The following is a 15,656-nucleotide window of genomic DNA, read 5'->3' as shown; positions in this document are numbered from 1 at the left end:
GACTGTTACATATTTAAATGGGAGGAAGACAGGAGGCATGTGAAACACCAGAACAAAAGAGATGAGGGGGTAGGAATCATTCAGTTTACAGTTTGGCTTTCCACAGACTGCTATGCAGTGTTTTTATTTTTTTATTTTTAGTATTTTAATTTCTGTAATGCTTAATTCCTCTTTTTTCTCTCTGTCTCACTCTGTGTTTATATACTTACACTGGAGGGGGAAAATCCCTCTTTTTCTTTCTTTTGGGTGGATGAGGGGAAATACAAGAGATACCTTCTGAGTACCTGAATTGAAAAGTGAATTATTTATTATGTCTGACAAAGTTCTTTAAGGAGTTGGAGGTACACAGAGAAAGCTGACATTAAACTCTACCTACCCACTGTACCTCCTGCCTGCCTTTCCACCTCCCACCTTCCCCTCCCAAATGTAAGACAATACCTGTCCCAAGACCAGAGGAGATCGCGCCTGGGAACAACAGAAAAACCCTGAGACACGGGCACAGCTCGTACCCTGCCTGGCCATGGAGGTCCAGAAACACCCGTGTTTCTCACAGCCTCTCCAAAATCCTCCTCGCCGGTCTTGGTGCCGGCAGCCCGGAGAGCAGCTCGAGCGCGGGATGGAGCAGGAAGCCTAAAAACTTCGGTCTGCAGAGAGACCTCTAGTGTTTTTCTTTCTCCACGTCCTGGCAGAGTTCCTCCAAAGTACAAATACACACAGAGCTCCCATTGTTTGCAGCCCTCACAAGCCCACTGATCCTAATATGGAATTCAGCAGGAAACCCATGATTTCCTGACACACAGCAAGCTGGAGAAAGAAAGGAAAAACTCCATTAAAAACCTCCAGGCTCTCCTCCATGTTAGAAATGAAATGGAAAATGGAGTGGATTTAACAGGAATCCCTGATTCCTGCAGCCAAGCTGGAGGAAGGGAGACGCGAATCAAAGCCGCAGGCTGCTGATATTTTTTAAGTCGCAATAAATACTGAGAACTCTGGGGCAGGATGAGGATTTCCTGACTCGGACGAACGAGAAAGGACAGATCGCTTTTTTATGATATTCCTGTCTGTATATTTAATTTATTCACCTCGATGATTCTCTTGACTGATCTGGTAATTGTTAGAAGCGGCTGTGACAGCCTGGAAACATTAGTATGATTTCCTGAGTTTGAGATTTGCTGCCCCCCCCCCCCCCAAACTCAGGAAAAGTCAATACAATCGCACTTCATTTTTCCTTCATGTGCACTTGGAAGTCCTGGGAGCAGCAAGAGCAGCGGCAGCGGCAACAGCAGCAAGAATGAACTGCAAGGAAGAAGATGACAACTGCACTGACGGGAGCAGCAATAACACAAAGAAGATGTTAAAATGCGTGGTGGTTGGGGATGGTGCAGTTGGGAAAACCTGTTTGCTGATGAGTTATGCCAATGATGCCTTCCCGGAGGAGTACGTGCCCACTGTGTTTGACCATTATGCAGGTAAGAAAGTGTTTTAAAAGAAATTTAATTGAGAGCTGCAGGAGGGCCAGGTGGGAGGTAAGGGAAGATCAAGGAGAGGAGAGGACGGTTCAAAGGGGATGCATGGGTTACTTCTTGTCCGGGAATGTGATTCAGGCCTGGATGGTAGCCAGGCAGCTTAGATGGCAGCTCATACAATTGGGGCAATGCAGGATTTATTCAGAGAACTTCTTTGTTTGCTTTCGATTTTTATTTTGGTTTTGGCAAATAAGCAGTGGTAGGGATGCAATTAAATCCACTGGATTTTTGGGACAACAAATATAATTCAGCCTCCATCGGATTATATTCAGCGCTTCGTTTGTTTTTGAAATTCTGAAGATCTGAACTTTGCAGACTGCAGTTATGATGATGACTATATATATATACACACACACATAAAAATATGTCATCAGTGATCTTGTGCCTCATGGCCAATGATGCATAAATTACAATACTTATATCCTATTTAAGGAGTAACCTTTGAGAATACCAGCATAGTCTCTTTCAGTGCTGTTAGAATATAACTTTTCAGAGACATTTGTTACTCCATCTATGAATAGAATTTAATACTATAACATGATGGTAGGGAAAGCAGAATTTGTGATTGGTTTGAGTACTTTATAGTGAGGGAATTTGTGGTATAAGAAAAAAAAGGAATATAATGAAGATCACTGATGGTGTTCACTGCAGCACTGTGCAAAACAGACCCGCAGATTAAGTCCAGTATTCACGGGTCTCTTTCTGTAGCAATTGCTTACTTTATCCACCTGTATCTAAAGTTATCATGCAAATGGTGTGATAGGCTAAAACTGTTGCTCAAACATCTGCTTAAATTTTCATATCCCAAAATTCTGCTGCTTTTCTTCTCTCACTGCTCCTTTGGCTTACGGTGGTTGTTGTTGTTTACGAGATCCCTGAAAAACAGATTGTAGAAGCACTGCAAAACTCCTTGCTTATCCTGCAGCAGCAGTTGGAGCTTCCCTCATTCTCTCCCCACCTCCTTTAAAACTGAATTTTCATGGCGTGGCTTATCATAGATTTGGTATTCTGTAATGGGAAAATCTCTGTTTTCATTCTGGCTTCGTGTCAGGTTTAACAGATGAACTGGCCAAACAAGAAAGCTGTGTAATTGCAGAATCTGAACCATGGAAATGTGAAGACCTTTTCCTCCACAAGAGTGGGCAGCGTCACTTCTAATGCAAGCAACGCTCTCTTTTCTCTATCCTTCCCACCGGATAGATTAAACAGCCATTTTAGAAAAATAAACTTTTACCCAGACAAGATATAAGAATATTTCATGGTGTAAATACGTACTTCCATGAGCCAAAACCCTAAGGAAGCCTCACTGCGTGAATTAATGTCTTATATTGCAACAGCACCCACTTTCCCATGATAAGCTGAGATCTGCTTATCCCTTACAGCCTTGCTCCCAGCAACATGCTGGTCCCAGCACCCGCTGCCCTTCACTCTTTCCCATGCCCTGTGAATACCTCCTCCGTGTGGAGAAACCCATATGGTAGCTGGTACCAGAACACGCATGCGTCGGCCTGCGGGCTGGCTGCGGTTGGTGTGAGCGTGAGGGCACGCGTGTGCGTGTGGGGGCTGCGCACACGCGTAGGCGCAGATGCCAGCCAGGCAGGCTGGCGCTCAATGGGGGCACCACGCCGAGTTTCTCTTCCCTAGCCAGGTGACTCGCAGGGACTTGCTTTGACTTCGTTTCGTCTCTGTCGGAAGTGGTAGAAATTGCCAGGAGGCTCAAAAGTCACAGAGGGAGGCAGGCGTTGAGAGAAGGACGGGAAGATGAAGAGCGTAGCTGCATAATCTTCCTTAGGGTGCCAGGTAAAAGCAGGACGCATGCACTTTTAAGTCAAGCTACATTTTCAGGATGCGAAGATTTAGTCCTCTAAAATATCTCCAGCTATTCTTATTTGCCTTCTTAACTATTATAGCACATAAATATAAACTAAGAATGTTTTCAATGAGAAAGTTCAGAAAGATAAGGGAAAAAATAGCTCTGTATATTAACATGCTATTCTGAGAGAAACCCTGTCGAGCGGCATTTCAGTTTTTTGAGAAATCCCAGCATTTATTAAACCAATTTCACTACAAAACTGCACACAGAGTTGAGCAGTGGAAATGACTTCTGGAGCAGTGTGCTGGAAAAAATCCCCCTCACATAACATAAAAATATCACATGGCATAAAGTATAACATAACCTATTTAAAACACTGTGAGTATTGAGAAAGAAAAGAGCTCACCTGGGGCAACCTTAGCCCTGGGCTCACAATTTTTAGGATATTCTGTGGCAACAGCCCCTTCCACATCTATCTGCATGGCAGCCCGTGGCCAAGAGGAGAGATGGCACAGTGGTACTGTGGGCACAGCAGTACCATGGGCACGGTGGTACCACAGGCACCACAGCACACAGGGAGGCCTCGCATGCAGGCAGATCCTGCAGGAATGGTTGAGGGTCTTGAAAAAACACATTTGAATTTCCCCCGGGGAACTGGTTTGTCTGACCCTACCCTTGCCCTTGCCAAAACCAACTGTTCCAACTTTCCCAAACAAGCTGAAACCATTTGATTCGGTTCTCCTGTGCTGAAAATGCTCAAAAGCAATTAATTGCTGCAGATGTTTTGTAAAGCTGTACTTTTCCATTGAAGGTTTTTCACCCAGGCATTATTACCAGTAGTGGTGTGTTAGCAAGAGCTTCCTCTTGCCTCACCGGGTCACAACCTGGTTTTCAGTCCCAGGGCATTTACCAATTTCCTTCTTTCTAATGGAGAAAGAGGAGGGGGGTGAAGCATTAAAAATCGAGGATTCCAGTGGTGATCTCAGAGCAGTTTCTCACTGCTGCGACTCCAGCGACTCAGGGGAGACAGTGATGCTATCCAGCCCAGCATTGGGAAAAGCTCCAGATGCACCATTGCCGTGGCCAAAGCATTAACCGTTCACAGCCCCGCAGCACCGGCTATGTTTACTTGCCCTGCTGCATTGCATCTTTTTAGCTGCATACCTAAGGCAGGTTTCAAAGGCACAGGTGAAGCAGGTGAACATATTGACAAGGGTGGCCCAGAGGAAGCAACCCGCATTTCAGATGTCTGAGCTCCAACAATGTTAGATCTGTATGATACTTATTCGGTGCCTTTCACATGAAAGGGCTTGAAACCATTTTATGAAATTTGGGCCCAACCTACATCTAAGAAAATCAAAGGCAGTACATGGATTTTGCCCTGGGAAGGAACAGGCTTCCTGCAGATAGCTCACACAGCATTTACAACTCAGATACGGTGATGTCCAGGACGAAAGGCTGTTGGTGTTTCACTGTGTGTGTAGCTGCACTGTACAAAAGTCCAAACCAGTTATTAGCTCCCCACTAGTAACATTCTGCCACAGATTTTGCCCACAGTCCACAAAAATGAATTTGTTCAGGGCCTGTTGCCAAGGCTGGGAAGTGATGGATGTAGAGTAGGGTCAGAGGCAATGCCAGACAGACGGGGAAGACAAATTTGTTACTTGGATGCGAAAATGGGGTTTTTTTTTGTTGGATGCATGGACGTTTATGAGTCTGTTTTTTTCTCAAGGCATTTTGAAGAGGTTTTGCTGGAGGCCAGTGCCCTGGGTAGGTTTCCTTACCTTTGGTGAATTTCCAAGTCCTACACTGAAATGGTTTAGCCACGAGGTAAATGGCTATTTCTAGGGCAGGCGAACCAAAGCACTATCCCAGTGACAAACAGGATATTACTGGCAATAACTGTAACAATAGGGACTGTTTGGATAGTGAGTAGATGCTTTAACATGCTGGTTCCATTCCGACTTTTGAACATCAAATGCTGATTTTCCGTGAGCAAAGGTCTCTCAGCCAGGGTGACTTGTATTGTGTCTAGCTATGTGAGGTTATAGATGTTTAATTAGGGCTGAGGTTGTACCGACAAAAAAATTCAATTCAACTACTAGCAGAGTTGGTTTAATACTACAAAAATTAACTAGCTTGCTCTGTGAATTACAAAAGGGAGATGTGTGATATTTGCTACTTAGGCAGCCACAGAGCATCCCATTTGATATTCATGAACCCTAAAAACCCAGAAATTTTTAGCATGAAATTTATTCACCCTAAAATTTATATTCAGCCTTCCTAGAGTGGTGGTTGATGCCCCAGGCCTCTCAGTGTTTAAGAGGTATTTGAACAATGCCCTTAATAACATGTTTTAACTTTTTGTCAGCCCTGAAGTGGTCAGACAGTTGGACTAGAAGATAAGATCGCTGTAGGTCCCTTCAAACTGGAACTATTCTATTCTATTCTATTCTATTCTATTCTATTCTATTCTATTCTATTCTGTTCTAAAAGTGCATTTTTTTAATGTAAAAAAACTCAATGATGTAGGAGCAGTACCAATGCTATGCAACTAACTTGGGCCACTGTACAAAGGTGAATGGACTCATTGGATGGTTGAAGTCTAAGGAGAAGAGGGTGGTGAGTCTTTAACTGTCTAGTTCAAGCATAGCACATGGCTGAATGTCATACAAATAGCTTTAGGAGCCAAAGTTGCATCTTTGGTAAACAAGAGAGGCCAATCCCTCCAGGAGAGCTGCAAAGCATCTGCACTAAAGATATAAAGTAGATGGCGTAAATATGTCCCTCCCTCCTCTCATGTGTCGGCACAAACTGGTGAACATTTATAAATAGTGAATCCATTTGAAAAAAATTAGCAGTGGCATGTGATCAGCTAATGAATAGCATACAGAATAGTTCAGCCATGACTGCAGTTCTGTAAATTAAAAGGAATACAGAAGACGACCGCCATTAATTACTGTTAGGAGACACATTTTTTGTTCTTTAATGATGATTCAATCTAATCTGTCTGACTTTGCACTGAAGTGGGCTGGAACGCTCACCAGTCTCAAGAGAAGTGATCCCAACCATTCTGTCCAGGCAAACCATGCAGGAAAGGGGAGTCTTCTGCTCTGGTACTTTTATTAGCATAGGAGCAGTATCACAGAATCACAGAATGGTAGGGGTTGGAAGGAACCTCTGGAGATCACCTAGTCCAACCCCCCACCAGAGCAGGGTCACCCACAGCAGGTTGCACAGGAACGCGTCCAGGTGGGTTTTGAATGTCTCCAGAGATGGAGACTCCACCACCTCTCTGGGCAGCCTGTTCCAGTGCTCTGACATGCTCAAAGGAAAGAAGTTCCGCCTCATGTTTAGGTGGAACTTCCTATGCTCAAGTTTGTGCCCGTTACCTCTTGTCCTGTCCCCGGGCACCACTGAAAAGAGCCTGGCCCCATCCTCCTGACACCCACCCTTTAAGTATTTATAAGCGTTGATAAGATCCCCCCTCAGTCTTCTTTTTTCCAGACTGAAAAGACCCAAGTACCTCAGCCTTTCTTCATAAGAGAGATGTTCTAGTGCCCTTAATCATCTTGGTAGCCCTTTGTACTGCTGCTCTTGCCCAGAACAGTCAGCTTGTATCTGTGCAAATCGATACAACTATTATATCCTGCCTGTACGCCACAGGAGTGACTCAAATCCCTGTTCCTTGTGTCCTCCCACAAAAAAAAGAGTGGTTGAAAGTGGGCTGCCACTGATTGTGGGGCTGCCCATGGCTGGCCACTCTCAGTCCTGGGGCAGGCAGGAGCACCCAAGGGAGACCGGGACCACCTTGACACCGTTGACAGGCCGCACACCAAGGAGCTTTGCCTTGCAGGCTCTCCCCATGGGGGAGGAAACAGCAGCCAAGACATGGCAGAAACCAGACAGGAGCCGTAACATCCCAAATTTCTCCAGCTACAGACACTAGAGCACATCTGTCCACACATTTTGATGTGCTAGTTACGTTTAATTGATTCCTAATGCACACTGGTTTTGACCCATCTCTGCTTGCCATCATGTGTAAGCAATGACTTAAATCACATACCGTCATTTTTTTCCCCTGTTGAAACTTTCTTAGACAGGAAGGGACTACCCAAGGAGATTTGCACTTTCTGCATGGGTGCTGCCGTGGGAGTCTTCACACTACCACATTCTTGAGACAGTTGTCTCCTATAAACAGTCTTGGTAGCACATTAGAGAAACCCTTCATGCAATGTTTGGGGTCATTAAACTGAAAGAGCTATAAATAGCACTGAAAGAGAGCTCTGATGTTTATTTGCATGTATGTTTGCAGTGGTTTTTTTTTTTTTCCTTTTAATGTTCATCCAATTTTGATCGCACAGATTTGAACTTCATCCTTGAGACAAGAAAGCATTGACTCTTTTAAGATCTGGCTCCTCAGAGTAGCAGCCACAGAACTGATATGTTCATTTTGCCTCTCGGGGCCTAAAAGGACTTCTCTGCCGACCTTCCTGGTATCATCCAGAATAAAGCAGGGATCTCGGTAAAACATTCAAGGTACAACACAAAAGAAACCCAGCAGTGCAATCCTTAGGTTTTCATGGCTGGCTTTTTTGAAGATAAATTTTACAGAACCACTAATTCTTAGGTTCCCCACAAAAGGTTTAATTCTGCGTCCTGTGTCACATACATAAGCCAGAGTAGATCCACCGATCCTCCTCTAGTGATTTTATGCAGAAAAGGTGGGTTTTGTCTAATCACCATGGTTATTCCACATTCAGATGAAACAGACATCATATACACCCCCAAGTGTCTTAAGACCTTTTCTTTCTGAAGGTGTTTTATGGTATTCAAAGACTGGAGATAACTATCGCTCATATCTGTCTTCCTCACACACATCCCTGTATTGTCCTGCGGGTGCACAATCCACTTGAAACCCATAGAGAGCACGCTTTGTGATCCTATTTACTCAGGATAGATCGTTTCAGCAGCAGTGCTCTGAGCGCTGCGGTGTCAAAGCCCCTGTTGTCCCCCGGTGCTACTGAAATGCAGCTGTGGCTGGGGAGGAGCCTGCAGCACCTGAGCCCCTTCCTACTTTTGGCTCTGTCTCTGTTATCCAGCTTCTCGTTGTACTGTTGCCATTCCTGGTCTGATTTCACACCGACAAGAGCTTTATGCTACAAAGAGACACAAAAGAGCTCTGCACCAATACCTCCCATACCCACCAGCATCTTGCTGATCACCCAGGACACACCTGACAGCTCAGAAGCTGCTGCAGCTGAATGCAGAGAACTGCTTTCTTCATTCCGTGTCAGCAGTCAACAGATGTCCTTGTGCGTCAAGCACAGCAGGGGACAATACTGCACCATGAATAACATGAAAAACTAGAGCTAGAGAATAAGCAAACTACAACACACATCAGGAAGGATAGTGCCAGGAATTAGAGGACTAGATGAAGCAACCATGTTACTTCATCCAGACTTATCCACCCTAAATTCCACCTAAGCCCCTCTGGCTACTATTTCGTGTTAGGTATGTGGTGTTTAAAGGGCAGTAGGAAACACAAAGAATACTAAGCAAGTAATTAGACCATTTGAATGTGTACTGGTGGTTCAGATGTAGAATTATGGGTGTTTTTTAAGGTCAGACACAATCCTGAGGGAATGGGTTGGAAAGATGAGAGAGTCAAATGGCTTAAATAGAAATATTTCTTTGTATGTGATTAACCCAAGGAACTTATCATTGTACAGAAGTTACTGAGGACAGAATTTTAACAAGGTTTGCAAAAAAGGAGGTTGGACCAGATATCAGGGAGACTGAGTGCTATCATAAGCTAATGAAAAAGACTTCTGCAAGAGATATTAAAATGTGAGCTGACACCACCTTCTGTTAGAGGCCAGGATAAGACCTAAATTTGGTCTGATGGATGGCAAATTATCTTAAATCTGCTCACTGCCACATCAGAGATGCAGACTTGACTCCCTGGGCTGTGAGTTTGGCCCAATCCATCACTCTTGTACTGAGACGGTGCTGTAGAAAGGGACTTTTTGGAATGATTCTTCTGCTACACGGATGGGCAAACAGATTTCCAAATTTTGCTTATGCAGCAATGGACTGCTGAGAAGGGACATGGCGGCATTTGTCTGGAGCACGAAAAGGGTTAACAGGGGAAGCGATGAGAAAATGACCCTTTTCTTCTCCACTACTCCAAGACAGTCAACCTTGGTCTTTCCCTCCCCTTCTAATCAGTGTAACATTGCAGGAGGTGACATCAGCTGAGGAAACCAAAACGAAAACTGTGGCCTCTGGCCCTTGAGGGACAATCTCTACAGCTTGAACTAACAATCACATCCACTGTCTTCAAATCAATAATTGACTTAGCACATGTGGCCAACCATCCACACTGGGGGGCAAAACCACTTACGGGTGGTGCCAGAACAGGTACATGTTGACAGCCTGGCAGATGCTTTTCAACAGCAGATGCTCCACATGTAGCAAAGAAAAACAAAAACTTAGCAAAGAAGTCTAAACAACCAAAATTCCTAGACATGTACAAACTTCTTCATTTCTGCAGGATGTGGCAATGGTTTTAATAAGGCACCTTTACGATGGCTTAGTTAACTAATTAAGTCAGTGCAAAAGGCCTCCAGTAAAACTTCCTTCTCATTTTCTGTTCTCTTCATAAAACTTGATACCTTGATGTCTGTATTAGTGATACACACCGTTGCTACCGTACATCACTGTGTATATTTTGCCTTTTCCTGTGTTCTAACTTTCCACTTGTTATGGCCAGACCTAATGACATCATGGAAATGGCACGGGATGAGGAAGAGCAAACATATTTCCTTCAATTGTTCTGTTCAGACAAAGTCATTAAACAGTAATGACATCTCCTGTCAAATTATTATTTTATCTTTGCAATAAAAAAATCCAAATTACTATATTTCTAGTCTGCTTTTAAGAGTGATCACTCAGCAGTCTCCTGTCAGGTATATTGTTCTTGTATCCCAAGCTATGGATTTTCCAGCTAAGCCAAGGAGTAAGTTACTGAAGAATGAAAGCTTTATGAATTGTCACCCCAAGTTTTATCCCAAGAAGCTATGAATGAATGAACTCTAGACTGGATTTACAAACTGGTATTCATCTCACTTTTTTTCCCTAAATAAGATCAGGGAAAATGCATTTGAAAATAATGTCTAATAATTAAAAGCTAAAAAAAATAACATGAATTTACCCTATTTACAGCCAAGCATTATTCACATTCAAACTCAGAAATCTCTCACCCAACACAAACCATGCTACCAGCAGCTGTGGCTGAATGCAGGGACTAGACCTTTACATGCAACTTCTACATGTGCTAAAATGCTCAAATGCCGTTTATCAGCCAATGACTTTCCCATGTGCCCAGGTCGACAGGAAAGCTCTCCCAGATCTGAGAATGAATCATTACACCTTACTGCAATCCCAAGTACCATCCACCAGGTTTCATCAGTGAGGACACAGCCAGGTGAGCGTAGCATGAAGTAGGACCCAGTGAAAGAATCCAACCATGTGGTTGCTACCACCTTTGGCTAAAACGGATGCAGATCTCATTATGCAACGATGGCTATTCCTTAGTATTTGTTCTGTAGCAGACATATTCATAGATTTATGACTAAAACCAAAGCCCTCTTATTAAACAGATGCTAATGTGGACATGGAAAGTCATCGTATGAGACTAGTCAAGATGGCTCAGAAGGGCCCTGGGGGACACAGTGCCATCTGCATCCTGCGGCACTTGCACCATCCCAGTGGTGTCCCCAGCTAGTCCCCGCAGCCAAAGTGGTGTATTCGGGATCCCCGGGAAGGGGAAGGCATGAAAGACCATGAGATCTTGGTATTTCAGCTAGCACAGTTCCCCAGACTTACTGTGGGTCCAGTGCACCAGCAAATCTAGCAGTGGGGTTGCCCTAGGGTTGCCTTTCTGCCTCAGGGTCTGGCACAGCAATGAATCCATAAATATGAAATGCGCCAACCATCCTCAGGGGAAGAGGAGGATGGAAAAACCATTCACTGACAGGAGAAGCACTGGGGACAAAAAAAAAAAGAAAAAAAATCTCCCCAAGGAGGGAGGTGGACAGCTGTAAAAATATTCCCAAGCACAGTGGCACAGGAGGCACACTCAGGAGGGTGATGGCTTGGGAGCAGGAGGGGAAGAGCAGCACAGCGCTGTACAGGATCCTCACTCCTGGTTCAGACAGTATGTAAGCATATCATGGAAATAGCAGTCCCAGTGATGAGCACAGGAGCCAGAACTTAGGCATCTGAAAGAGTTAAAGAGGACTGCGCAGAGGGGCTGGACAGAAAGGTCCTGCCACAGTGCAGGAGGATGCCTGAGATGACTCACTAAAACTACTTTCCAACCCCTGCAATTCTGAGGGGACAGAGGCCACGTCTCTTATTAAAGACTCTCTGGCACAGACATCCAGCTATAACTTTAAAGTAATGATATTAACAGCATCTGCTAGTGCTCGGCTTTCTGCAGACTTTAAGGAAAAGAACAACTTCAGCAATGAGTGGGAAAACATACATGTTCAAACATAACATTATTTTTTATCCCCCGGGAGATGGGACAAAAAGAGCATCTATTTACAATAATAATGCTGCTTTGCTGAGAACAGACCATAAGGAAAATCCCATAAGGTTGGAAAATGTGTTTTAAGTTCACAAACTGTCTCTTGCTCCAGCTCCAGAGCAGGCAGCCATCAAGCTGTTGTGAGCAGCTCTGTCCTCAAAGGCCAGACCCTCCCCATCTCGGACACTCTTGGTTTCTGAGCAATGTCCCCAGCTCCGTTTCAGAACTGGTTAGCTTACCTTGGCATGTTTTTCTCCAATAACTAGGCGTACGATCAATGTCTTTTTCTAGTTTTGGGGGCCCAGTTGCGTGAGACCCTGTCCATGAGCAGCAGAAATGCAGAGACATGATTTTTCATTTAAAAGATGAGGTGTTTCCACCAGGGAATCTCAGCTCTGGAACAAACTCACACTGAAGATGCCTCCCGAGACCATCTGTCTTATGCTATATATATCAAGCAGTGGCTTACGGAAGCGATGCCCAGGACTTGTGTTGTCCCTTCAAGCTTGGACAACAATGCTGCTTTGCCAGGTTGGGTTGTGTGATCCCACTTCCCAGATGGCTCCACATGGGCACACAAACCCAAGGCCTCAGGGTCTACATTGAGGGCTCAGGGTCTATCTACATATAGATTACAAAATACTCTCTAGAGGTATTTTGTAATTGCATCATTATTTTCGGTTAGATACAACTCTGCATAGACCATTTCAGCTGTACCAAAATACAAAGGATACTATAGAATTGCTTGTAGTTTCTTTCTTGTTTAATCCCGTTTTTGCTCTCTGAAAAATTGCCATTAAAATTTTCAGAAAAAGCATGAATAGAATCTAGAAGGGCATTTATATGCTCTTATGTAAGCTCTCGGAAAGACCCTTTACCTTTACAGTGCTGCTTTGCTTTGCTCTGTCTATGTAACCAGTAAATCTCAAAAAGCTGTACAACTCCCTTCATCTCATTGCCTTCTAGTTACTGCTTGGAATATTTTAAGCCTGTTCCAGGAATACAAGGGAGTAACATCTTTCATGAAAAAAAATATATGTGAAATATAGCTTTAAGAAAGTAATTTTGCAGGAATACCGTCCATGAAAACAGGACCAAACTCAACATTAAAAGAGGACTTCATATTCCAAAAAATATTCAGCTGATCTGCCAGAAACCAGGCCTTACAGAAGAACTCCAAATTAGCTGAGCCAGTTCATGATATCATTAATACGGAGAATTTCCCGTGCCATGCTTAGCAATATTCTCTGATGGACTGTGCCACATGGAGATCTGCTGGGAATTTACCTAAACCATTCAGTTTGGTTCAAGTCCAGAGGGGTGAGGTTGCTGTGGTTCTTGTTATTTTAATATTTCAGAGTGTTAAGTGCATTTTGTCCCTCTACTCTCCCTCCTGGGAAACTGCTAAAATGGTGAAATAATTCATTCTTCCATTATTTGAAGCATATTGCCCAATTTATTTCTTTTCCTGTAAAGAGCTGCTTGTAGCAACACCATAAGTTCCTCCTGAAGCTTCCAAGGAAGGAAGAAGCAACAGGGAGTACAAATGCAGAATGCGGTCCCCGAGCTGAATTAACATTTGCTAAGAAAATGGTGGAACAGGAATAGCTTGTGTTGTCTCCATGTGGTAATCCTCCTGGGTTTCTTTCCCCCTGCCCTCTATTTATGTATGAATGTGAGTGATTAAAAAAAAAACGCAACAATTTTGCAAGGAAAACAGTATTTTGAGACTATGCCCAACAGGGTGGAAACTCCTGAGGACACAGGGGAACCTTGTCCCTGGCAAAGTGCATTCACAGTACCTCATGGTGAGGTGCAGGAGACGATTCATACAAAGACCAGCTGATCAGAGAGCACCTTGTACCTTCCATTACAGTAAGTCCTTCCAGGTCTTAATCCCCTTTCTGCAGTTCCCTCTATCATTCAGAATGAATAGCCACATTTCCTTTTCTTGGTGTTTGTTTTCCACATGGCTTCAGGTGAGTCTTCCCACCTGAAATGTTAGAGAAAAAGAAAGACAGTTTGTCTTTCCAAAGCATGCCTGGGTACAGCATGGGACATGGAGCTGGGCAGAACTAGATATGGGTCCTGCAGAGCCATCTCGGAGCCAGCTGGGTCCAAAACCAAACCACAGACATTGCACACATAGCGGCTGCCCCACAGGCCAAGTGATAATTATTACCGTGTGTTTCTTCTGATTTCCTCAAGTGCTGCCGAGCTGGCGAGGGCTGCAGCCAGCCAGGGCATGAGAGCAGATGTTCTTGCCTTCTGACAGATGTCAGCTCTTCCCGACAGAAAATGCCATCCGAGATGACTGAAAACCAAGGAGCAGCCAGACAGGGCTTTCCAGGAGAGCAGTGGGACCACCCTGCAGTAACCACTATCCATTGCAGAGACCATCCAGCAGCCACCTCTTTCCTGGCAAATCCCTGCCGCAGCATACCATAAAGACATTATCTCAGCTTTGCTTCTTGTGCATAAGCTAGGGAAAGTCAAAAGAGCCATGGAGCTGCATGACAAACAAAAAAAAGCCCAAGAAAATAGGAAAGAAGAACTGGAGGAGGGTGGGAAAGAAATGTACATCCTCAGAGGATGGAGGGAAAAGGTATGTTTAAGAGAAGACAGTCCAGAAACAATCCATAAGTCATAAAACGAGTCATTTGTAACAGCTATGTTTTGGGGGATATGACTCATGATTCTGAACTTTTGGGGTTAGCAAAAGTTCTGGCCGGGGCATTTTTGATGAACTATCCCACCAGGAGAAAATGCTGATTCATGAAAGCTGAAGCATTTTTTAAATACTTGGAAGGACAAATTCTTGAGGTCCAGGGCCCTCTGGTTATTTCTGACAGTGCAGCAAGAAAGACCTAAATTGGAAACATAATATCTGAAGGTTTTGTTTTCATTCCTTTGTAAAATGAAAACAAATTGTAAAACCTCAGAAGTTGTCGCAAAGCTGAATTATCATCCTCCTGGCCAGTTCTAGTTGGTGACTGCTATTATGCATTTTACAGTTACGGTATTGTAATCATTATTATCCAAGGGCAGTCTTACTCCCACTTCCTCTAAAAGAAATGTTTGCACAACAAAGACAAAAATTTCTAAGGAAAATGCCTCAGATACCATGAGTTCAGGTGTGGTTTTAGGTTCTATCAATACGAAGAGCTGCAACGGTTGCAGGGAGAGGTTGGCAATCATTGAAAGCCTTGGCAAACCTAGTGGCAGAACCAGGCAAGCGCTTAGGAGAAGAGAAAAGCCTTTGAACTGTGTGACTCATTGTGTCTTTAATCTTGCTGGTGCAGGCTACCTGCAGAGTGTTTTTTTCTCCTCTTCTCCTTTGATGACTTTTGTTATCACATTACTGTCTAATAAATCCACATTTCTAATTAATAAGGCCACATAGGTTTGATTTCCAGAAGGCGGCAGTTAGCCCAAGCACTCTCAAAGATTTTCAAAGTACATCTTCCCTCAGCCAGACACAATCTTGCTCCGGTGAGTGGTCCCCAAAGTTAGTGACACCGGGACAAGGACTTCATCTGTGATGCCCAGTGGACATGGGGGGAGGTGTCTGTGGCCGCATTCTAGTGATGCTGCTTGTAGATTATGCAGGAAATATACAGTAAAAGACCTGGTTGGGAGCTCACGCCATATTAAGTTAGGAAGGGCACCATTGTGGTTAGGGAAATTAGGTCGTGTGCAACCAGTTTCAGTTTTAAATTCA

The 15,656-nt window shown here is 44.0% G+C and overlaps 1 protein-coding gene across 3 annotated transcripts in view; it reads left to right on the top strand.

The window, feature by feature from the left end:
• Nucleotides 1-730: 730 nt before the first annotated feature.
• Nucleotides 731-15,656, top strand: part of RHOJ (ras homolog family member J) — a 64,712-nt gene continuing 49,786 nt past the window's right edge. For all 3 annotated transcript variants that reach the window (XR_010070853.1, XR_010070852.1, XM_063333553.1), the window contains exon 1: nucleotides 731-1,469. Coding sequence is in view for 1 of the 3 variants with exons in the window: in XM_063333553.1 (XP_063189623.1) it covers nucleotides 1,292-1,469 (178 nt within the window). In the remaining 2 variants the exon portion in view is untranslated. The remainder of the gene's footprint in view (nucleotides 1,470-15,656) is intronic.

This window comes from Chroicocephalus ridibundus, chromosome 4, assembly GCF_963924245.1.
Source record: "Chroicocephalus ridibundus chromosome 4, bChrRid1.1, whole genome shotgun sequence".
In the NCBI taxonomy this organism is placed as follows: Eukaryota; Metazoa; Chordata; class Aves; order Charadriiformes; family Laridae; genus Chroicocephalus; species Chroicocephalus ridibundus.
This window is presented reverse-complemented; position numbering and strand designations above follow the sequence as displayed.